Source organism: Esox lucius, unplaced genomic scaffold, assembly GCF_011004845.1.
Source record: "Esox lucius isolate fEsoLuc1 unplaced genomic scaffold, fEsoLuc1.pri scaffold_61_arrow_ctg1, whole genome shotgun sequence".
Taxonomy (NCBI): domain Eukaryota; kingdom Metazoa; phylum Chordata; class Actinopteri; order Esociformes; family Esocidae; genus Esox; species Esox lucius.
Genome location: NW_022995037.1, coordinates 1 through 25,536, shown reverse-complemented (window position 1 = coordinate 25,536; position 25,536 = coordinate 1). Strand labels below are relative to the sequence as shown.

Genomic DNA, 25,536 nt, shown 5'->3' with positions numbered 1-25,536 from the left:
TAAGCAGCCCCGTTTTTTGTATTAATTATTATTCTTAGTTTTGCCAACCAGTAAGTCTGAAGAACATGAGTTGCTTTTGATTCTTATTTGGTGAGTGGTGTTGATCTTGTCAAAGCCAGCAGAGGGAAGCACTGAGTCTATTGGCTGCTTTACGTGATATTTCACACTGTAAATTGTAGATGTATTGTCATTTTGTCCACAGAGACCAACAGGAGAGATCAGAGTCTGAGATTCTCAGTGGTCAATCTGTCCAGAGTCATCAAACAGACATGTCGTCTATATTCAGTGTATGTGGTCCTCTTATGTACACTTTTTACTGTTTACCACAAGTAAAGATCATTTGTGAGTCATTCACAAATTTGTTAATATTGTTCTGATATTTAATTAACTTTGATTCAGTCTGATGAGAAGGAGGAGAGCAGTGCCAAAGACAGAAAGAACATGAACCAGAAGGAGCTTGCTGACACACTGGAGAAAAGTAAGACTTTATGGTTGAATCTGTGTTTAATAACTTAACATAGAGGAAAGAAAGAAAAGAGACAGAGATCATACAATACTGTCAGCACCGTGCACAGACCTTCCAAAGGCCATGTGTTGAATCTGAAAAAGTGGGCGGAGTTGTGGGCTCACATAGAACGACGATGTTGGAGTGACTCCCTAGAGAATTCGGACAACACGCCCATCAGTGTGCATGACACATGTCACCAAGGCAGATGGGCACTATATAGTAAAGTAGTACACTATTAAAGTAGTACACTATCGATCGACACTATTAAAGGAAACAGAGAAAAAATTCTCTTGGCACATTCTAACTTTTATTATTATTTGCAAATAAGAGAGACGCGTCAAACGCTTACAAACATAATCATCCGAGGAGTCTCTAACTCCATACAGGTCATTCAACCATATTTATTACAGGTAAAAGGGGTGTGGTAAGTTGTTGCCCACCTGTCTTGTCACATAGGTTTTTACCCAAAGGGCGGGCTGTCCCCCCCCCCACATGGGTAACCTTCTCAACCCTTGAGGACGACTTAAAGCATCTGGACAAACTCCAGATAGGCAGATTTACGATTAACCCTATAATCAACTGTTACCAATCAAGAATGCCCCCAGGACAAATACCAGCTCCCCTCTCTCACACTCCTCTACCTATTTAAACAATGGGACTCAGTCCTTTAATCAGTAAGAATGCATCAGGTTTCAGAAACTTCCACAACAGGCACTAGATAGTAAAGGGGCACTAGATAGTAAAGGGGCACTAGATAGTAAAGGGCCACTAGATAGCAAAGGGCCAATAGATAGTAAAGGGCCACTAGATAGTAAAGGGCCACTAGATAGCAAAGGGCCACTAGATAGCAAAGGGGCACTAGATAGCAAAGGGGCACTAGATAGTAAAGGGCCACTAGATAGTAAAGGGCCACTAGATAGCAAATGGCCACTAGATAGTAAAGGGCCACTAGATAGTAAAGGGATACTAGATGGTAAAGGGCCACTAGATAGCAAAGGGGCACTAGATAGCAAAGGGGCACTAGATAGCAAAGGGATACTAGATGGTAAAGGGCCACTAGATAGCAAAGGGCCACTAGATAGCAAAGGGCCACTAGATAGCAAAGGGGCACTAGATAGTAAAGGGGTACTAGATAGTAAAGGTCACTAGATAGTAAAGGGGCACTAGATAGTAAAGGGGCACTAGAGAGTAAAGGGGCACTAGATAGTAAAGGGGCACTAGATAGTAAAGGTCACTAGATAGTAAAGGGGCACTAGATAGTAAAGGGGCACTAGATAGTAAAGGGCACTAGATAGTAAAGGGGCACTAGATAGTAAAGGGCACTAGATAGCAAAGGGCCACTAGAGAGTAAAGGGGCACTAGATAGTAAAGGGGCACTAAATAGTAAAGGTCACTAGATAGTAAAGGGGCACTAGATAGTAAAGGGGCACTAGATAGTAAAGGGCACTAGATAGTAAAGGGGCACTAGATAGTAAAGGGCACTAGATAGTAAAGGGGCACTAGATAGTAAAGGGGCACTAGATAGTAAAGGGGCACTAGATAGTAAAGGGCACTAGATAGTAAAGGGTCACTAGATAGTAAAGGGGCACTAGATAGTAAAGGGTCTTGTGCTCTGCACTGGTTGAGACTTACCTGTCCACGTGCCTGAATACTGTCATTCTTTAAAGGAACATTCATATGCTCTGTGTTATTTATTAATTAATACAATACTGTGATCTCAAATCTAATCGGATGAAGAGGTTTCTGTATTTGAGGGTATCACTAAACAAGGGAACCCAACACTTCTCAATAAGATCTACACAGAGCTCTACATCACAGAGGGTGGAAGTGGAGGAGTCAATAATGAACATGAGGTGAGACAGATTGAGACAAGAACCAGGAAACAAGCAAGACCAGAGACAGCATACAAATGTAATGACATCTTCACGCCCATATTTAGTCAAGACAAACCTATCAGAACTGTTCTGGTGAAACAAAGTCGGTTTCCGGTCTGTAGCTCGAAATTTCTCAAAAGATACAGCCTTATCGTTAATTAACACTATTTATGGTAGTTAGCATACTAAGATCATCAAACGTTTCATCATATGAACTGGATATAGCCTAAACATGTACAACAAAGTCGGTCTCGTGTCTGTAGCTGGACTGGGACCAAAAATCTCCTCTGTCATTTTGGCCCAGACCGGCCCACCACAATCAGTCAGACATTACCCACCAGTACACCATCCACACAGTCCCCTTAAATATATGTACCTACTGTATTATTCCCCCAAACCACTACAAAGCTGAGTAGTAAGTGTCGTGGACCAGTGTACCAGTGTACTCACTTGTCTTAACTGACTCCCTGGTGATCAGAGATGGCAGTGCAGTGGGGCCTACACAATCTACATACTCAAGTAGAATTGTCAAAGTAAAGGTTCTGCTAGAAGTCAACGTATCATGTTTTTAATTAAATGTTAGTTTGTATAAAGTATAGAAGTCAAAATGATGCCAGTGAACTCCACACCAATGGACAGCAAAGATCACCTCAAACAAGGAGACCTTTAAAAGAGTGAGAGGGGGAGACAGAGAGAAAGGTGAGACAGAGACATGATAACTGGGAGTGGAAGAAGACAGGTGGACAGCCATCAGTTGATGTGCCATGAAGCATAATAGTGGACAGTACATCACACTTTCCAGGTGAACAAGTGACAGAAAGTCAGAATGAAAGACCTAATATAGACCTAACAGTACAAATCAGCCGGTAGCTTTATGATCCCGTTTCTAAACATTCTAATCTGCTATGAGCAGGACTTTACCAGAGATGTCAGTGACCTCTTCCTCTGCAGACACCAGTAAGCATCAACACCTTCCTCTCCATCCTTCTCCACCTACATATACACAATATATTACAACGTACTGTAATTAGTAGCATTGTTTCATAAATCCATGACACATAAAACAAAGGATTTACAGAACAATCTTTCACATGTTGTTTGTGTCTAGATAGTCTTGTCTATTACATGGACACAATCATCCGTGAAAGTGATACAGTAGTGGACAAAAACATAATATGACATCGTATAGGCACAATTTGGATTTAATAATGAATAAACTATCCAAGCACAGTAACAGAGCCATACTGTAGAACTTAGAAATATATAAATATATTTATAACTACGTCAGACTGAAGATGACTGTAACTGTTTCCTAGTTTGTAGATTTATTTTACATTGATTGTAGATAGTTAGGTATAATCAGACTTGCTTTTTTCTGAAAGACTACCGTATTTACATCATAGAGACAAACACATGATGAACACCTAATTTAATGAATTATATATGTAAAATGTTAGATGTAATATTTACTAGCAAGCCAGCACAGTTAAACAGAAAGTGAATTATCTCCCATTCTGTTTTTTTTTTTTGTCGTTGAAACAATTATCATCCCCAGTATTTTTTAACCACAGCATGTCTATATTTAACGTAGTCATGGACAAAGAGAATCGAACTAGAAGTGGATTCTAGAAGTGGAAAAACATGTAGAACTAATATATTATATAGATATTTTGGTGAATATATTAACATTCGCACTGTAATCAAATGTGTCCCCCCCAATATCAGAGTCACTCCTACGCCCTTGGTCTCACCAGTGTTTTCTTTCTTCTTAAAGTACCAAACTGATGATTTTTTTGTTTTGGCTATTTCTCTGATCAAATTATTCAGATTTGTCTGAATCGTGATGGCCAGCTTGACTTGTCTTCTTTGTTCCTCGTGTTGTCGACAACCAGTAACCAAATCAAGTCTAGGCATTGAAAGCTATCTTTTTATTTAACTGTTAATTAACAGAACTAATTCTAATTATTGAGGACGATGTGGCGAAAGGCACACAAATGCAAGTCATGACAGTACACAAAACAATAAAATAAAAGTATCAACACAAATAGACAGACATTTAATTGCAATAAATACATTCTCAAAATTCACCTGCGCCTTCTCGAATCTCCTCGTTCAGTAAAATATATAATGAACGAGGAGCCGTTTTGAGAACCAAAATAAACCATCTCTTTTAAATGAACTAGTACAAGTGAGCCGGATCACTAAAAAGACTCGAAATTCCCATCATTATATTGCACTAATGACCAATGATAGCTCGGCCACGTTGGCTTTAAAATTAATCAATTAACGGCATTGTAACAAAAAGAATGCATGTGATTAAGCAATGAGTTTACCAATCATATCTGAGGTACCATGCACTGTTTCTTGAGTGCGAACACGTGTCAAGTGAGAACAGGGGGGATTCAAGATGTGACACCATAGTATTACAAAGTAACAAGGCCGAGTCAGTCCGCAGAGCAACTGTCTCAGACTCAGATCTATATCTTTAAACAGTTCCATCCGTTCACAGCATATTCGCTGATATCAAGGATTCTTTGTTTTATGTGTTCTGGAATAAATTAAGAGACAAAGTGGATCCTCTAGGAGAGTCAAGGACAGGCTACAAGTTGTTAATCTGTCCTCCCAATGAAAAATAGTCTAGACCTATTTGTATAGGCCATGAGATTAACAGTATGAGAAAGGATTACATGAACACAGACCATGAGACTGGCAGCATGGGAAAGGGCCACTGATGACAGGACTCACCTGTGGTCCTTCACACAAACGCACACACACACACACACAGAAATCCAAACTATGTTCATGGTTGTTCATCAGCCTATTTTTTGCTACTCAACAAAATGTTTTTCTTAAAAATAATATGAGCCGTTAGGCTCAAGTAATCTGGTTAAAGGTTTTAGCAGTAAACACCAGTTGGCTATGCAAATTGTAATTTTTATTTTATATATACCATTTCTATCTACTTTACATTAATTTATGTTAATATATTCCATCTGTTTTCCAGTCATCTAAGTCATCTAAGGTTCTTTGAAAAAATAACCACACGTCAAACATTTAGGAATGCCCCTTTTGAAATAAATGACAGCTATACACTACTCTCATTTCCATCAACAGTAATGACAAATACATTTTCATTGCACAAGACGATAACTGACTAAATAAATCCAGAAAAAACAATAACTATACGAAAAATATTTGTCATTTTGGTTGACAATATCTTTGTGATGAATGTCTTAGGTAACTGCCATGATTGGATAGGAGGATTGTGGAAAGGGAGCTTTTAAATGTTTCTGTTTTTTCCAATCAAAGGCATACATGGGAATTAACAAAATTTTTGCCTTTCTCATTCCAAAGTTGCAATGCTATTATTGGTGGAAAAGAAATGCCTTGCATAGGTTCCAGAATCACCTCAGATTTACTTGAATCTGGCAGCGACGGATTGACTGGGTTCATTAAGGCTATTCCCCCCGGTACAAACTACTGTTAGAAAAAAAGGGCTACATTTGGAGGCACTTTAAATATCACGTACTGTAAAATCTAACAAGACAGAATGCAACGTTTCCACTGGCGAACAACTACTCGAACGGTAAGGCATATCGTATTTTGTACTGGCTAATTACGTTTCGGAGATTTCACTGGAATCCCTATTATGCACAGTGCTGTCCTTAAATTTTTAATAAATAAAAGTAAGCTATATTGACACTGTAAATTAAACATTCTAAAATGTTCCATCAGCCTTACTTGATATTGTGTATAGCTCTCATAAACTATTGTGACCAACACAGTATCACAGGATTTCGTAACATCAACAAGAATTCCGTATTGCTAAATCGTGACATTCACACACAAAAGGTATTTTTTCATGTACAGGACACACATTTCTAGCGAATGTAAAAGGCAGTTTATTTTCATATTATGACATGATTTTCTTAATGATTCATGTCAAATATAGGCTATTGTTCTAGTTTTTATGTATATTACACGACTTTCTTCATAATTTCTTTCACCAACAGCTTCAGTTTTAAGTGTGTATTACACGATCATCTTTGCATTTCATACAGTACATCGGCTATTGATCCTGCATATACGGTGGCCAGTTTGCACAAAACTGCAAGGTATTTCTTTGAAACACATTTGTTCTGGTTATGTATTAGTCTCCTAATGTCCTGGTGCCCCAAGTAGTTTCCTGTCTTATGTGTTCACAAGCTCTGAATCTACAACGTGCGTGTAGTCTGCAGCACAATAAGCATGTTTTGGAAATTATAGGAAAATGACCGGCATATCGTAACTCTGTGGTTCACGTGCATATTGAACCGTGGGGGCGTCCCGAATGGTTGGATAACATACAGTGTGCCGTTGCATCCCTAATACAAATAATCAACTCATGTAGGGATAATATATAGGGACAAAATGACAGATTTGCAGTGTATGTTTGTTTCAGCTCTTTGGGCTTCTGGCATTACTTTTATCAGTCTATAAAAGTAATAGACTGTCGGTATTAATCCACTCCCAGCAACTTAATAGTTGTGAAAAACTTAAACAAAGATACTTTACTTACTCCACTATTAAAAAATAGCGTTCTTCGCCTGCACTTCTTCTATTTAAAAGAATTGTGCTCTATGTAGCAGGTAAAATGTCAGGTTGACGCAACACTGATGGAAATGCAATGTGTCTAGAGTAGATCCACCGTAAGTTGAGACAAGCATATCTGTATATGTACCAGAGCACAGGTTACTATTACAATAGAAGATGTTAAGCAGGCTGAGGTAAAGCAGGCATTTATACCTAAAAGGGACTTCTGAAGATGTTTGTACCACTGAGTCTGGTTGAGTGTGTAGGGAAGGCCAAATAACCAGTGTAAAGGTCACAGTGATTGATGTAGGAAGAGGGCAGAGGTTACAAAGTAGGCTCATAGATTGGCAGTATGGTAATTTTTACAAGCATATACCTGGTAGCATGTGTGGATGTCTTATTGCAGAACAAGAAACTGGATTCTGGATTTACCTTTAAACTGCAGGTGGGCGATATGCATTATATCAGAGTGAGCACTCAAGTCAAATACCAGATATTAGTAGGTGCTGACAAACTCCAACTCAGTCCCATCAAGGGCAAGGATGTTTGGGGGCAAGCTGGTTGTGGAAGGCTTTGACAGTAAAAGGCATGTTGGATGGTTACACAGCTTTTTTGTGAGGTAAACAGAAGTGTTCAGCGAGGGGCTAGTTGTTTACAAGATAAGTGAAGGGAGTTACAGGCAGCAAGAGAAACATCATTTTGGAGTTTACTGTATATGATGCTGTCGTCAGACATGGTTCCATAGCAACCAGAAATTAGAATTGAAAGTGCTGATAGTTTTATAAAGGATAAAGAACAAGAAAGGGGGGGAATTAAGTAGAGAGGGACAGAAGGTAATAAATTAACTCCAATTATGTTCTCTATTACTCACTTCTCTAATAGTGGATAATGCTATTTACATACTTTTGTTAATCAGATTTAACCTACAAAAGTTGTCCATATTACCAGTAATATTATAGGTTACTCCTACTAATATCCATCTAATTATTTTCCTATAGGTCAAAGTCGTCTGAGGATCCAACAAGACCATAAGACTAAACTGAAACAGAGATATCAAATACTATATGAAGGAAATGGACAGCATGAAAACCAAATCTTAAAGGACATCTACACAGAGCTCTACATCACAGAGGGTGGAATTGGAGAAGTCAATAATGAACATGAGGTGAGACAGATCGAGAAGGCATCCAAGAGGCAAACTACACAAGAGACACCAATTACTTGCAATGACATCTTCAAGCCAATAAAACAGCATCAGAAGCACTATTGGAGCCCGGATCTCTTAATCAGAAAACCAACATCTACATCATTGAACCATGAAGACATGTTCTCAGACAGGACTAGCTCATCACAAGAGCATGAGTCAGAATCATCTCTGGTAGATTTACATGGTCACGACAAACATATCAGAAAGAAAGTTTTGAGAAACTTGACTAAAGGAATCGCTGGCATTGGAAAAACAGTTTGTGTGCAGAAGGTCATCCTTGACTGGGCAGAGGGGAAAGTGAATCAGGACATTAATTTTATATTTCCTCTTCCTTTCCGTGATTTAAACATGAAAAAGGACCAATATAGTCTAATGCAACTTCTTACCCACTACTTCCCAGAGCTAAAAGAGATTGATAGTATTGAAGATGGTTTAACAAAAACAGTTTTCATTTTTGATGGTCTGGATGAGTGTCGACTTCCTCTAGACTTTAAAAACAATAAGAAGTGCTGTGATGTCACAGAACCAACCTCAGTGGACGTGTTGCTGACAAACCTTATCGAGGGGAATCTGCTTCCCTCTGCTCTCCTCTGGATAACCACACGACCTGCAGCAGCCAATCGGATCCCTCCTGAGTGTGTTGACCAGGTCACAGAGATACGAGGGTTCAATGACCCACAGAAAGAGGAGTACTTCAGGAAGAAAATCGCAGACCAGAATCTGGCCAATGAAATCATCCACCACATAAAGACATCAAGGAGCCTCCACATCATGTGTCACATACCAGTCTTCTGTTGGATAACAGCCACTGTCCTTGTGTCGATGATGAAAGAAACAAATAAGGATGAAATCCCCAAAACTCTGACTCAGATGTATGAACACTTCCTGCTCATCCAAACCAGTATGAAAAACAAAAAGTACAACAAATCCACAGAAACAAATCCAAAGGAACTGTCTCAGTCAGACAAAGACATGATCCTGAAGTTGTCAAAGCTGGCTTTCCAACAGCTTCAGAAGGGCAACCTGATCTTCTATGAGGAGGACCTGAGAGAGTGTGACATTGATGTCTCAGATGCATCAGAGTACTCAGCACTGTGTACAGAGATCTTTATAGAAGAATCTGGGCTTTACCAGGAGAAGGTCTTTAGCTTTGTTCATCTGAGCATTCAGGAGTTTCTAGCAGCAGTACATTCTCTAGAATCTTGTCTTAGCAAGGAGGAACATGTCTTCCCCCCCACTCAGAACCCAGATTGGCATTGTTATGAGCAAATGTTTATATCAGACAGGTTATCTGACTTGTACAGGAGAGCAGACCTGTTATCTGACTTGTACAGGAGAGCAGTAGACCAGGCCTTGAAGAGTAAGAATGGACACCTGGACCTGTTCCTCCGCTTCCTTCTGGGTCTCTCACTGGAGTCCAATCAGAATCTCTTACTAGGGATTCTGACACAGACAGGAAGTACAACACAGAGCAATGAGGAAACAGTTAAAAGAACAGTAGAGTACCTGTCAGAGATAGTCAAGAGTGAATCCTCACCAGAAAGGATCATCAACTTGTTCCACTGTATGACTGAAATTGGTTCCAACTCTCTAGTTGAAGAGATTCAAACCTCCCTACGATCAGGGACTCTTTCAAAAATAAAGCTTGAACCTCACCAATGTTCAGCCCTGGCCTACCTGTTACTGATGTCAGAGGAGGTACTGGAGGAGTTTGACATGAAGACATACAAGACATCAAAGGAAGGGTATCGGAGGTTGCTGCCGGTAGTGAAAACCTGTAAGAGAGCATTGTAAGTTCTGGTAATGTTTAGATGTATACAGTATTATTATGATGAAAGCCTTGTACATCTAATATATCATCTCCTGTTTCCAGACTGCATGACTCTAACCTCCGATCTTATTGTTTTAAGACTCTGGAAAATGAGCTACTTTATCAGTTAATTAACTTCAAATGCACATATTTCTTCACATATGTTTTTATCTAGGAGATGCTCTTATCCAGTGGGATTTACATTAAAACACACACAATCTTGTTTTTATGTCCATATAGTGACTGGAAACTCAGAAATCCATGTTCCTTATTCTCTAAACCTATTTCTAACCTAACTCTTCCCTTATACTAACTCCACCCCTAAACTCAGTAACATTCATGCCTTCGCTCTAAAGCCTAACACTAAACCTAACTCCTATACCTAAAAGTATCTAAAGTTCTGAGAGTATGCATAATATTTACTACAAACCAAACCCCCAAGCCGGAAATCACATTTTCCATAGTGGGGACCTGCCGTTAACCTTGTGGGGAACTCTATACACCAGGGGCCACATCCAGAAATTATTTTAAGCCTCAATGTAAATCCTAACTTGCTGATTTAGGAGGAACTCAATTGTCGTGTCAGTCCTAATTTTAAGACTTCTACATTTTTGGCCTATGAGTGTTTTACTAAGCATTTTAACGCTTATTACCAGCTCTGTGAAAGGTTAAAGCTAGTCAAGAGGACTCCTAAGACCAAATCACAAACAATCCTAAAAGGGCTGCTGCCAGCAATCTGCTTCGTAATCAGGACAACATGTTAGAAACATTTAATGATACTGAGCTTTTTAAAAGGTATTGCCTTAAACAAGAGGGTATTACGATCATAGTAGAGCTAGTAGTCAGTGATGCAGTCAGTTCACCAACAAACCGAAACAACCCATTAACACCAGAGTTCTAGGTTGTGACAAAATAACTTGCCAGCAAAATGCAGCTATGCAGCACAGACAAACTACGTATATCTCAGTCAGGTGTAGTTGGGGCTATAGATGGAACATATAAATACAAAGTATTGCACCATCAAAAGATGAATGAGCTTTTGTTTAAGAGCCATCAGACCTGAAAGTGGCTGACAATTTGTAGAACATGTCTTGACTGGTCAGTATATCATTCTTGGTTTTATGTTTAATCAGTGAGACCTTGCCTACATTTTTATTTGAATATATTTATTTCAATATGGCAACATGACACATCTTTCTACAGTATTGCCATGATGAATTAACTGACAGACATAATCCTTAGGAACGGGGTCAACTTTGCCCTTTCTCTCAGCTTAAGATTTCTCCCCATTTCTTAGTAAAAGTTTTAGCAGCTTTGTGTATATGCTTTGTGTATAAGAGTTTCAAGAGGAAACTCTTATCTATAAACTTTTACTGCTGTTTAGGAGTCCTCCCCCAGTGGGGGGATCAAATATTTTGCAGAATACGGCCCCAAATTTATAAACCATTCAAACTAATATTAACCTTCTGATTTCCAGAGATCCACCCCTCTTTTTTCAGTTTATTATCATTCCTGCTACACCATTATTTACACAAACAGACACACAGATTTACTCTTCTTACATCTACATTATATTTTTTTATTATTTTTTTGATAATTTTCTATACTGGAAGTAACATTCTAGATCTTTGTGTTGGCAATGTCTGTTTTAAGAATATGCCCTTAAGTAAAGTTGACATGACATTGGTGTAATACAGGTGCTGGTCATAAAATTAGAATATCATCAAAAAGTTGATTCATGTCAGTAATTCCATTCAAAAAGTGAAACTTGTATATTACATTCATTAATTGCACACAGACTGATATATTAATGAAAATCCCAAACTAATGAAAATCCCAAATTCAGTATCTCAGAAATGTTTTATATTACTTAAGTCCAATACAAAAACAATGATTTTTAGAAATGTTGGCCAACTGAAAAGTATGAACATGAAAAGTATGAGCATGTACAGCACTCAATACTTAGTTGGGGCTCCTTTTGCCTGAATTACTGCAGCAATGTGGCGTGGCATAGAGTCGATCAGTCTGTGGCACTGCTCAGGTGTTATGAGAGCCCAGGTTGCTCTCATAGTGGCCTTCAGCTCTTCTGCATTGTTGGGTCTGGCGTATCGCATCTTCCTCTTCACAATACCCCATAGATTTTCTATAGGGTTAAGGTCAGGCAAGTTTGCTGGCCAATTAAGAACAGGGATACCATGGTCCTTAAACCAGGTACTGGTAGCTTTGGCACTGTGTGCAGGTGCCAAGTCCTTTTGGAAAATGAAATCTGCATCTCCATAAAGTTGGTCAGCAGCAGGAAGCATGAAGTGCTCTAAAACTTCCTGGTAGTCGGCTGCGTTGACCTTGGACCTCAGAAAACACAGTGGACCAACACCAGCAGATGACACAGCACCCCAAACCATCACTGACTGGGGAAACTTTACACTGGACTTCAAGCAACGTGGATTCAGTGCCTCTCCTCTCTTCCTCCAGACTCTGGGACCTTGATTTCCAAAGGAAATGCAAAAATTACTTTCATCAGAGAACATAACTTTGGACCACTCAGCAGCAGTCCAGTCCTTTTTGTCTTTATCCCAGGCGAGACGCTTCTGACGCTGGGTCTTGTTCAAGAGTGGCTTGACACAAGGAATGCGACAGCTGAAACCCATGTCTTGCATACGTCTGTGCGTGGTGGTTCTTGAAGCACTGACTCCAGCTGCAGTCCACTCTGTGAATCTCCCCCACATTTTGAATGGGTTTTGTTTCACAATCCCCTCCAGGGTGCTGTTATCCCTGTTGCTTGTAAACTTTTTTCTACCACATCTTTTCCTTCCCTTCACCTCTCTGTTAATGTGCTTGGACACAGAGCTCTGTGAACAGCCAGCCTCTTTAGCAATGGCCTTTTGTGTCTTGCCCTCCTTGTGCATGGTGTCAATGGTCGTCTTTTGGACAGCTGTCAAGTCAGCAGTCTTCCCCATGATTGTGTAGCCTACAGAACTAGACTGAGAGACCATTTAAAGGGCTTTGCAGGTGTTTTGGGTTAATTAGCTGATTAGAGTGTGGCACCAGGTGTCCTCAATATTGAACCTTTGCACAATATTCAAATTTTCTGAGATACTGAATTTGGTGTTTTCATTAGATGTCAGTTATAATCATCAAATTTAAAAGAAATAAACACTTGAAATATATCAGTCTGTGTGGAATGATTGTATACATTATACAAGTTTTACTTTTTGAATGGAATTACTGATATTAATCAACTTTTTGATGATATTCTAATTTTATGTCCAGCCCCTCTATATAGATGCTTTTCTAATGTTATTCAGAACTGTTCTTCATTTCTGACCTGACAATAATATTTTCCAGACTGTCTAGTTGTGGAATCACTGAGGAAGACTGTGCTTCTCTGGTCTCAGCTGTGAAGTCAAACCCCTCACATCTGAAAGAACTGGATCTGAGCTACAATCAGCCAGAGGATTCAGGAGTGATTAAGCTCTCTGCTTTGATGGAGGATCCACAATGTAGACTGGAGACTCTGAAGTGAGTAATAGTAGTTCATTTTTTATTTGAGTCACTGATAATTAACATTATAATTAGTTATGGCCATTTGAGGCTTCATTACTGTTCTTCTAGCAGCATGATATTATGCTAGCAGCGCTAACTCAGACTTTCCTTTTCAAAATAAAGGCCATCATTGAACAATATTAGGCAATATAGTTAACATTCTAGTCTGTACATTGAATGTTTAATGTCTGTTCCAATGTTACTCTTGTCTGTTCTTTTTCACGGACTAGATTGTTAACCGTACTGCCATATACATTCATTGTGATAAAAAAAATCTGAGTGCTGCCAGCAAAATATCCTGCTGCTAAAATAATGCTAATAAAGCCTTAATGGCCATCACTAATTATAATAATACCACAGCAGAGTTACACTACAACAAGGGACTAAAAACATCTGCTGTTGTCAATGGGTGAACCTCCACCAGCCCTGAGCTCCCAGCAGGACAAAGTCCCCAACCACCTGGCACAGTCCAACAGAGGCGTTGCTAGGATCACTATACATTCAGGGCTTAACTCAACCACCAACGATAGTTTACTACATCTGGGTTATTTAGACAATAAGTTTTTTGGGGAGAACGTAGCCTGGATCCATCAGCTACATATTCTTTTTCAGACCATCGGTCCCTCAGTCTGAGGAAGTCAGAAAGGTCTGCCTTTCCATCCAGCTGTGAGTGAGAGTGAATCACTATTACATAAATTCATGTGATAGTGTATCGACTGTGTTAAATAGTGGAAGTGTCCACGGAGAAAGACATTTCTGAGCCCATATTATGACAAATGGTTTCATTTCTTCTTTATTTGAAATACTCAGGGACTTCAGATTATTTCACCTGTGTGTTGGGTTAATGTGTAGCTCACTTCTGCCTGTAGGATCAGAAATGTTTTAGGTAATGTGTGAGATTGTAGTCTTCAGTGTAACGAATACTACTGACATGTCAGGTTATTTTGGTTCAAGGCTCAGAGCACACAGTTTATTCTAAAGGTACAGGGATCACTCAACAATAGTAAACAGTTCAAACATGCAAGATAGAGAACTCAGGGTGTTCAGGTCAAGGCAAAGGTACAAGACGTCAGGCAAGCAGGGAAATCCAGGACACAGGCAGATTGGTCAAATGTCAAGGGTAAAAATACAGACATGGATTAGGTAGAGACTGGTTGGGAAAAACTATTAGTAAAACATGGCACACAGATAGACTAGGATGATAATGATTTCAAACAACAGGCTTAGTATGTGTGGAAAACAATACCTTCTAAAGAGTGGTGAACTGAGGGAGAACTGAATCTGGGGTGTGAGTAACATTCAGGAGTGTGTGAGTGTGTGTGTGTGTGTGTGTGTGTGTGTGTGTGTGAGTAAGTGAAGGTTGTGCAGTGGTGTCTGTCTGGATCTTACATTCAAAGATTGCAAACATACTGAATGTAAGCTAATAGGCAATATAAACAACTAATCAATGTTGGAAACGGATCAGATTTTACTATACAAATAATTTCCCTTTCTCAGACCTACTTTCCAGGTTTATCAACCATTCAAACTAATCTTCATTTGAACCCTCTTTGGTCAATAGATTCACCCCTCTTTTACAGTTTTTTTTTTTATCATATATGCTACTCCTCTCCTCACACACACACACACACACAGACACACACACTCTTCTGACATCTATCATATATTTATTGGCTGACAACATTGATTATTTTCCACATGGGACCTTAAGTAGTTTCTTTTCTTTATATAAACTTTCATTCTAGTGTTGTTTATTGGCAATGTCAGTTTTGAAAATGTGCACCATTGTTACCATGATATAATCCATAGACTCTATTCTAATGTTATTCTAAACAGTATAATACTCTTTTTCCAGACTGTCAGGTTGTGGAATCACTGAGAAAGGTGGTGGTTCCCTGGTCTCAGCTCTGAAGTCAAACCCCTCACATCTGAAAGAGCTGGATCTGAGTAACAATGACCTTAAGGATTCAGGAGTGAAGCTGCTCTCTGCTATGTTGGATGATCCACAATGTAGACTGGAGACTCTGAGGTGAGGAGGCTAGTAGTTTGTATTTGTCACACTAGTCCAGAACCCCAAGCTTGGTCTGTCTGGCTCATTTGGGGTGATGATGACTCATAGTGATTTATTTGAAAATGTGTATTAAACTGGAGACACTGAGGTCATTAATGTACTATTTGTTAGTCATATACTGCATCCATTTTCTCTATTTACCTCTTGCTGGTGTTAGTCATGATTAACTGTCCACAGGCTGTCATTCTGTGGGGTAACAGAGGAAGGCTGTGATTTGCTGGCCTCAACTCTGATGTCAAACTCCTGCCACCTAAGAGAGCTTGACCTGAGTAACAATGACCTGGGGAATTCAGGAGTGAAGTGTCTCTCTTCTGGACTGGGAAATCCACATTTTAAACTGGAAACACTGAGGTCAGTATTATGTTATTTTTAAGAAATATACTACTGATGTTTTCTCTTTTCACCTGATGCTGATGTTTATGAAATCATGATCAACTCTGTGCAGGCTGTCAGGCTGTCTGGTCACAGAGGAAGGCTGTGTTTCTCTGGTCTCCGCTCTGAAGTCAAACCCCTCACACCTGAAAGAACTGGATCTTAGCTACAATCACCCAGGAGACTCAGGAGTCAGACTGCTCTCTGCTGGACTGGAGGATCCTCACTGGAGACTGGAGAAACTCAAGTATGTCCTGTAGATGTTTTCTGAATCAGTAATGTGGTATTAAGTTGTCATGTTGTTTTGCATTATGTAATGTGTCAAATACAGACCTGTCTACCTGTACTTTTGTTTAGCATGAAAACAGTTTCAAAGTCAAAGTACACTGATGTTATATCAAGCTAGGTAACTGTGAATTGGAGGAAAATGCAAATATTACTACACCATCAATGTTCAGACATCTGATGGTCTCTCTTTGTTTTCACTAGTAGCCTGTTTAGTGACAACATCTGCAATGGCATTAAGGTGGAGCTCATTGACTAGCATGGAAATTGGTAGTTATTTTAGTATGATAGTAGTTTAGTTGTTATTTCAGTGTGTTGGTAGTTTATTCAGTGTGGTGGTAGTTAGTTCAGTGTGGTGTTACTGTCTACGCAGTAGGCATTAAGAAATACAAGTAGGTCAACTTCTAGTTTTTGTGGTGTGTGATGGGAGGAGGGGTTGTATGTGATGGGTGGAAGGGTTGTGTGTGTGGTGTGTGTGTGTGATGGGTGGAGGGGTTGTGTGTGTGTGTGTGTGTGGTGTGTGTGTGTGTGTGTGTGGTGTGTGTTCTTGTTTATATGGTATAGGGGGACATTTGACCTGAAATCTCACCAGCACTATGAGGACATTTTGGTTTATGAGGACATTTTCAATGTCCCCATAAGTCGGGCACTGTAGAAGTACTTATTTCATTGTTATTAACTATGTCCTGCTTTTTTAACTCATGTCCTAATATACCATAAAGACCTGGTTTTGTTGTGTATCACACACAGCCCATACTCCCCCTATGTCTGGTTGTTGGTAGTGCAGCTTGATACGATTTTTTTTCATTGGCTCATGGGTTGTATGCATGTCTGATCACCGATTGGCTACTGCTTCTGTCAATAACGGGGACGATCGTTGATTCGCGGTTGCGGCTGTGAGTCACCGCATTCTGGCGGCAAACTATCAACTTTCTATGTCGCGAGCCTATAGCTAGTGAAACCCCGCCAAGTTATGCTGAAGTTTATTTTACCTCAGAAGACATCACCTGAAAGAAACCGCGACGCGAAGAGGACTTTTCTAATGGTTATCTTCACTACTAAATAGGTAAGTAATTTTTCTATTCACACAATTGATCAAATGTATTATTTAGTTTACAATTTTATAGCTAAAATATATAAAATGTGCAGTTTAAACACAAACGTGAACAGGGTAGAGTAATGACTGCTATAGTACTTGTAGCTTGGTAATTATGTACTGTACTTCTCCTGTTCTGTTGTTCAAGCAGGCTAATGGGTTAATACTACTGAGATTAAACTTGCGTTGATGTTATTGTTGGAGTGTCTCGCAGTTTTATAGTCAGTCCTGAGTGTTTTTGTAGTCTGGCTAATTTTTTTTTTTTTTGCATGTGCTTAAAACATTTGTTAATATCGTATTTCTGTCCGAAACGTGAGTTAATTGTTGTCGTCTGCTTGTTAGCGGTAAGTTAAGTAATTGTTTCAAGCTAACGTTAGCGAATGTAATGATGGACATTCAATGGGCTCTGAAGTGCCAGCAGTTTCTTCTCTCAAAATGATTTCGCTTTTAGTGTTGTTTAGAAACTGTATAAAAAGCCAATACATGGCTTTGTGTTTGGCCGTGTTTGAGGAATGACAAGTGTTCCTCTTGTCATGATCTGATAATTTGACTGATGTATCCCTCATTCACCCAAATAGGTGAGTAATAGTAATATAATATGAATATAGTGTATTGTCAAAACACTTGGCCGATGTATTTTGTAATTTTATTTAGGCATAGTGGCTGGGTAAGTTTGACTCTGTGTTAAATAGTGAAGGCCTTTTTAACACATGTTAAAAAGGCATTCAGGCGTTGTTGCTCAACTGCGGGGGTCCTGTGCGGTCTAATAGTAAGAACAAGGGGAACGAGTGGCAAGTACATTGATAGGTCTACCTGTTGTGGCTGAGTAGCCCCATACTAAAGCCACAATTGATATTGAGTTGGAGAACTGTCTTTCATCACTCATAGTTCACTATTACAGTTGGGTTCAAATAACCCTGTATGTTGGGTTGTGATGTAAACGCAGCACATTTGGTCAGATGATTGACTTGGTATTTCATAAGTGAAGAAATATTTAGACTTTGTATTTCACAAGTGAAGAAATATTTATACGGTTAGTAACTGAATGTGGCTGCATATACATGGGGTTGGAATGACAACAACCAGGACAGTTGCTCTGGAGCTGATTTAGAGACCCTTGTTAAGGTATGTTATGCAATACATAAGGTCTTTCACTTGTTTTGTGTTTTCACAAGCTTGTGCAGTTTTTGTTTGAAAGAAATGCTAATAGTTTCATGAATTTGTGAACATCGGGTGCTCTCAATGTCAGTACATCATGAGGGTTTATCTTTTTGCTCGCTTTAAATCTTGCAATTTTTGTTTTATACTATTGTCTGAAATTTAGAAAAATAAAAGGTGTAACATTTTTGTGATGCCTGTCTCATGACACATTGCATTAAAATATGACTAGTTTATATACTAGACCAGTTTCACACTTCTAGTGATTACTAGTTTGGACTATGATTAGCTAAGTAATGTTTTCTATCTGGGCAGTAAGTTTGAGGTCCCAGGTCAACATATTGTTAAAATTGTTTTGAATTTGAAAGCTGGTGATCAGAAGTAGAGAAAAAGAGATGAACCTACCATGGGAGACATCAGATCTTGGCATTACTAAGGATGAAAATGTTACATTTAATGCTTCAATTAGACTAGAATTAAGTAATTTCCATTTAATCTCCACATTTCCCTTTCAAATGGTTATGTATATAGTAAAAATAATTTACTTTGTTTTGTTAAGAAAGGTATTATGATTTTGAGGCTAAAAACTATTATGCATCCAGTACAGTGTAGCGCATGAGTTTAACATGATATAAATAAGCTATAAATCTATTATGAGATTTGCTGTTTAAAGAGGATATTTTGTATCCTTTTTTGCTTGTATGATACTGCTAGGAATGTGAACTTAAGACAGATTTACATAGTTGAATATGTCTGAATGCCTATAAATACGTCTATAAGTCTGAATGTCGGGGTTCTAATATATTTAATGCAGTGTAAGTTTATGGACCTTAAGTTAACTATTGCAATCCCAAAGTATTTGTGTTTATGCAGGCATTTCAGCAAAAGGAAATAAAATAATACATTTGATACGTACATTAATATATTGTAGTAATAGCAACTATTAAATTAAATGTGGGATAACTTAAGGAAGACTTACATTATCATAACCCTTGACAAACATTAGGTGATCTATCCATGACACTGCAATATTGGTGAATAGGTCTTTAATATCAGCGCTCGACAACAGAAAGCATTGTTGTGGTAATGATCATTTGCCTATGGGTGTTATTTTGAGGCACTGTTCAGGCATTAAGTGACTTTGAAAGTCATATCAGTAGCTTCCCTAGGCCTGTTAAATGCATTATCCACCCCTCATAACGCAGCAAGTACAATAACATATACGCGAGCAGATTGGTGCTTTGCATTATGCAATTATGCAGCTAACCAGCATCATACAGTGACTATGGTTAAAATATTTAGCGTCTACGTATTCATCTTTTTGGAGGTTAATCCCGTTGATTGATAACATGAATACGTTTATTCAATATGAAATTAGGGCTCTCACGATTCAAGTAACTCTGATAAACCCAACTTGCATTTTGCGGCAGCACGTCATCAATTCTGCAAGATTAGAATAGGAGGCATGCATACACTGAGGCACAGAATTCTGACAGGATCTTTTTACTTGAGCCATACGAGTTTGCAACATCTTCCGGTCAGAATGGAGAGTGCTGTAACGTTAGCAATTCTGGCTGACTGTCTAGTATGGTGTGTTTTTTATTTTTTTTTATTTGTTAGCCATGTGAGGTTGGGTATTTTGTAAATGTAGTTTAAACGGTGGCAGCCTAAGCATTGTATGTGATGTTGATTGGTCATATCTCTAATATTCTCTTGTTTATATGTTTTGAATGTATATGTTTTTGAATCCATAATTAATGGTAGCATTTGCTTTTCATTGATTAGGAACATATAAACAACAATGAGCCTCAAAGAAAGGAGAGGAGGAAGGGGCAGAAATCCTGAACAAGATGCACTATATTATATTTCCAATTCACTGGACAAAGTTGGTTTTCTAAAGAAGTTCATTAACCCCTTCAAAGGTGAGTTTTACAGTCTTTCATTTTGACTTATGACCATGCTTACTACATCTGAACAAAACACTGAAATGTATAGGGGGCAGAGGTCTCGGTAACACAGGATTCTGCATTAAAATGCAGGGATAAAATTGTGTTCTAAAAACCTGTTTATTGACATTTACATTTCAACAAGAACAGTTTATATTTGGGTAATCTCAAAATAGTTATCTGAAATGTCAAACACGCTCTATTTTTGGCACAGTGAGGTAGGGCTGGGCAATATGGCATTAAAAACATGGCTCTGCTGTGTTTTCTCCTAGACATTTCAGCTTCACTAAAACAGCACTGAAAGTTGATTGGTATTAGCACCCTTTAGCAGGGTGGGATACTGATGAACTGTAAATGGAGATTTCATAGCTGTGTGCTCAATTAAATTCACCTGTAATCAATGGTTGTGGCTGAACTAGCCAAATTCACAAAATCCAGTCCACATGCACTATATAGCCAAAAGTATGTGGACACCTGACCATCACACCTATGTGAGCTTGTTGGACATCCTGTTCCAAAACCATGGGCATTAATATGGAAACACAGCCTTTTTCACAGTATATGCTGGTCATTATGTCCTTGTCCTCGTTCTAATACAAACTGGTGAAGAAATAGGAGCACCGTGCTAACACACATTTTGTTCCAGATCATAACACACCTATGCTAGTCATAGACATCAACAGTAGAGCACAGTAGAATATAGTATATGAATGAATGTTAACTACTTTTTTCTCCTGTGTAGGTCATGGAGTATTCAGCAATAGCTACTTTGGAAAAGGAGACTTCCTGCTGGAATACAGAGGGGACTTTATTACATTTGATGAGAGCAAAAGAAGAAGAATACAATACAGTGATGCCCTTAATGTTTTCATGTTTGACCTAAGTTTCAATGGGAAACTGTGGTGGTAAGTCTGGTTCTGACTTTGTAACATTATGAAAGTCTTAACTTTCTGAAGCAAGAACTACATACCTATAATTTTTGGTACTATTAAAGTGGCATGGGCAATGATTGTCGAAAGCTATAGAGGTAGCCCCATGCCAAACATTGGGGGGGCGTTGCCAAAAAAACTATATTATGTAATCAGATTCACCACCCTGGATTATGGAAATCTGCACTGAACTTGGATTGGAACCAAAGCTAGTGTTGTTAAAGAGGCATGTCTGTTCAAAAATGTTTGCACAGTGACATTTTAATTGCCCTGCATATACTGGTAGATTGTTTGGTAGTCATTCAAAGCTCCCATTAATTATTGTCAAAGTAATAATGTTTAATTTGGTTCTCCCCATGGGGGTTCAACCTCCGGAGATTGCAAGAAGGTTTTGCATGTGCATGATTTTAGCAGGGTAGTTATCCAGATGTCTGAATAGGGCGGGCACTGGAGGAGTGACATAATATCTGTAGTTGTATTGGCTGCAAACATAAATTACTTGCATCTAAAATATAGGTTTAAAATGCAGTCTTTTGGTATATTTAATTGTGAACATGACAGCATTTATCACTGGAAAGTGTATATTTGTACAGTGATAATGTAGGCTAATAGAATAGTTGGTTTAGCAAAAAGCCTAAGAAATATTTTTCTATTTGTCTAGTATTGATGCAGCAAACACTGAATCACTTGCCAGATTTGTCAACGATGACCATATCAATCCGAACAGCAAAATGAAAAGGCTAACAGTTGGAGGGAAGCCCCATCTCTGTTTATTTGCAACGTCCGACATAAAACCTGGAGAGGAAATTTCCTATGATTATGGTGACTCGGACTGGCCGTGGCGAAATAAGGTAAATTCTAATGTTCTTTGAAGCATAATCTAAGATACAGTGGCTTGCCAACACTAAGTATACAAAACTCTTGGACATATACATTTTGTGTAACAACCTGGAATGAAAATGTAATTGTAGTCTTTGCCATTAGATTTGCACAACATACAAATTATTCCTTTCAAAACAAGTTGAAAAAAAACAAACTGACAACTCTTTGTTGTATAAACAGACGAGTAAAAAATTTAAGGGAAACACTTCAAGAAATTAGTGGAGGAATATTACGAATTACGATGCATCCATTTAGGTGTACTGTGTGATACAATTACCCGGTGCCCTAACATCTAAATCATTAAATACTTTGGATATTGTCAATGTTCATGTAATCAACCAGGCATGAGGGGTGTGGTATATGCCCAATATACCAAAACTAAGAGCTGTTTTTAGGCACAATGCTTCATGGAATATGTTGGCAATACACCATAAACCTCTGCTGGGCCTTGTTGCTCTACTGAAATAGTTCCCAATGCAATTAGAGAATTAAAGTGATATCATAGCCAATATATATGGGACCGTATACCATGGCTATCAGCCAATAGGTATTCATGATTCCACCTACCTGCTTTGTGAGACTGTATACCATGGGTATGACGTCACATTGCTTTTTACTGCCCTCATTGTGTTTGGTAACCAATTTAATAGAGCATTAATGCATCTCTGGGGTTTGTGAAATATTTCCTGTGTCCTGGCACTCTGTGTTTGATCGTGCCTAAGAACCGCTTTTAGCCGAGGTATATTGGTCATATAACACCCCCCTCCCCCCGATTTATTGCCTCCACGTATCACGGCAGTCGGACAATCAGCATCCAATATACAAACCACCTGGCTTAGACAATTGAAATCTTTGAGTAAGATCTTAAATTGGAAAGGCAATTCAGTAACTTACCCTTGCCAGATGTGCTGACATCAAAATATTTGAGTGCTTCCTATTATTAATATTCTTCATGGTTTTAATGGTGACGTGGATTTGTTTCTCTGTGCTTCTATATGTGGATGCCATGCCTTAAAGGGAACTTTCAAACATAAATGTTCAGTATGAACGGTTTACATGTGTTGAGGAGTGTGTGTGTGTGTATATGATCTTATACTGGTGTACGAGGACAGCATGCCATATGGAGACTGTTTAATTCCACTTTGAACTGTTTTCAATTTTTATGGAGTGTGTGTGTGTTTATGATCTAATACTGGTGTAGGAGGACGTAATGTCTTATGGAGACGTTCTAGTGTTTGTGATTAGTTAAACCGTTTGAGTCTAGTTTGATATTATAATACTATTGGGCTAATGATTTTAAATGTCTTCTTTCTCTTCATAGCAAATCCATGTCCAAGAAATGTCCGTTACTACAGAGACCGAGAACACTGAAGAGGTGCTTTTTTTTATTTCATTTCAATCATTAAATATACTGGAACTAGAGCTGTTTATATAATGTAAGACTTTGGATATTGTCAATGTTCATGTAATCAACCAGGCATGAGGGGTGTGGTATATGCCCAATATACCAAAACTAAGAGCTGTTTTTAGGCACAATGCTTCATGGAATATGTTGGCAATACACCATAAACCTTTGCTGGGCCTTGTTGCTCTACTGAAATAGTTCCCAATGCAATTAGAGAATTAAAGTGATATCATAGCCATGGTATACGGTCCCATATATATTGGCTATCAGCCAATAGGTATTCATGATTCCACCTACCTGGTTTGTGAGACTGTATACCATGGGTATGACGTCACATTGCTTTTTACTGCCCTCATTGTGTTTGGTAACCAATTTAATAGAGCATTAATGCATCTCTGGGGTTTGTGAAATATTGCCTGTGTCCTGGCACTCTGTGTTTGATTGTGCCTAAGAACCGCTTTTAGCCGAGGTATATTGGTCATATAACACCCCCCTCCCCCCGATTTATTGCCTCCACGTATCACGGCAGTCGGACAATCAGCATCCAATATACAAACCACCTGGCTTAGACAATTGAAATCTTTGAGTAAGATCTTAAATTGGAAAGGCAATTCAGTAACTTACCCTTGCCAGATGTGCTGACATCAAAATATTTGAGTGCTTCCTATTATTAATATTCTTCATGGTTTTAATGGTGACGTGGATTTGTTTCTCTGTGCTTCTATATGTGGATGCCATGCCTTAAAGGGAACTTTCAAACATAAATGTTCAGTATGAACGGTTTACATGTGTTGAGGAGTGTGTGTGTGTGTATATGATCTTATACTGGTGTACGAGGACAGCATGCCATATGGAGACTGTTTAATTCCACTTTGAACTGTTTTCAATTTTTATGGAGTGTGTGTGTGTTTATGATCTAATACTGGTGTAGGAGGACGTAATGTCTTATGGAGACGTTCTAGTGTTTGTGATTAGTTAAACCGTTTGAGTCTAGTTTGATATTATAATACTATTGGGCTAATGATTTTAAATGTCTTCTTTCTCTTCATAGCAAATCCATGTCCAAGAAATGTCCGTTACTACAGAGACCGAGAACACTGAAGAGGTGCTTTTTTTATTTCATTTCAATCATTAAATATACTGGAACTAGAGCTGTTTATATAATGTAAGACTTTGGATATTGTCAATGTTCATGTAATCAACCAGGCATGAGGGGTGTGGTATATGCCCAATATACCAAAACTAAGAGCTGTTTTTAGGCACAATGCTTCATGGAATATGTTGGCAATACACCATAAACCTCTGCTGGGCCTTGTTGCTCTACTGAAATAGTTCCCAATGCAATTAGAGAATTAAAGTGATATCATAGCCATGGTATACGGTCCCATATATATTGGCTATCAGCCAATAGGTATTCATGATTCCACCTACCTGGTTTGTGAGACTGTATACCATGGGTATGACGTCACATTGCTTTTTACTGCCCTCATTGTGTTTGGTAACCAATTTAATAGAGCATTAATGCATCTCTGGGGTTTGTGAAATATTGCCTGTGTCCTGGCACTCTGTGTTTGATCGTGCCTAAGAACCGCTTTTAGCCGAGGTATATTGGTCATATAACACCCCCCTCCCCCCGATTTATTGCCTCCACGTATCACGGCAGTCGGACAATCAGCATCCAATATACAAACCACCTGGCTTAGACAATTGAAATCTTTGAGTAAGATCTTAAATTGGAAAGGCAATTCAGTAACTTACCCTTGCCAGATGTGCTGACATCAAAATATTTGAGTGCTTCCTATTATTAATATTCTTCATGGTTTTAATGGTGACGTGGATTTGTTTCTCTGTGCTTCTATATGTGGATGCCATGCCTTA

General features: G+C 38.7%; 2 protein-coding genes across 3 annotated transcripts; both read left to right on the top strand.

Annotated features, from left to right (window-relative positions):
• The first annotated feature begins 206 nt into the window (after positions 1-206).
• LOC105007814 (protein NLRC3-like) lies at positions 207-9,955 on the top strand. The gene is made up of 3 exons (XM_034291312.1): positions 207-287; positions 400-478; positions 7,953-9,955. The coding sequence occupies exons 1-3, from the start codon at positions 270-272 to the stop codon at positions 9,953-9,955; spliced, it is 2,100 nt and encodes a 699-aa protein (XP_034147203.1). The 5' UTR covers positions 207-269.
• A 6,831-nt stretch (positions 9,956-16,786) lies between these two features.
• On the top strand, positions 16,787-25,525 carry LOC117594228 (N-lysine methyltransferase KMT5A-A-like). 2 transcript variants are annotated; one of them, XM_034291314.1, is made up of 6 exons: positions 16,787-17,308; positions 20,282-20,418; positions 21,185-21,347; positions 22,033-22,222; positions 23,575-23,628; positions 24,710-25,525. In XM_034291314.1, exons 2-6 carry the CDS (start codon positions 20,298-20,300, stop codon positions 24,791-24,793), a joined length of 612 nt encoding a protein of 203 aa, XP_034147205.1. In that variant the 5' UTR covers positions 16,787-17,308; positions 20,282-20,297; the 3' UTR covers positions 24,794-25,525. The 2 variants fall into 2 exon arrangements, with proteins under 2 accessions (XP_034147205.1, XP_034147204.1); XM_034291313.1 differs by having other exon boundaries at positions 16,787-18,463.
• The last annotated feature ends 11 nt before the right edge of the window (positions 25,526-25,536 follow it).

What these genes read in the sequence shown, in the direction of transcription:
- LOC105007814 (XM_034291312.1), top strand. An exon ending in TGCTGACACACTGGAGAAAA is followed by an intron (nt 479 to 7,952) that starts GTAAGACTTTAT and finishes ATTTTCCTATAG; the next exon opens with GTCAAAGTCGTCTGAGGATC.
- LOC117594228 (XM_034291314.1), top strand. Translation starts at nt 20,298, where the DNA reads ATGAGCCTCAAAGAAAGGAGAGGAGGAAGGGGCAGAAATCCTGAACAA. An exon ending in GTTCATTAACCCCTTCAAAG is followed by an intron (nt 20,419 to 21,184) that starts GTGAGTTTTACA and finishes TCTCCTGTGTAG; the next exon opens with GTCATGGAGTATTCAGCAAT. An exon ending in TTCAATGGGAAACTGTGGTG is followed by an intron (nt 21,348 to 22,032) that starts GTAAGTCTGGTT and finishes CTATTTGTCTAG; the next exon opens with TATTGATGCAGCAAACACTG.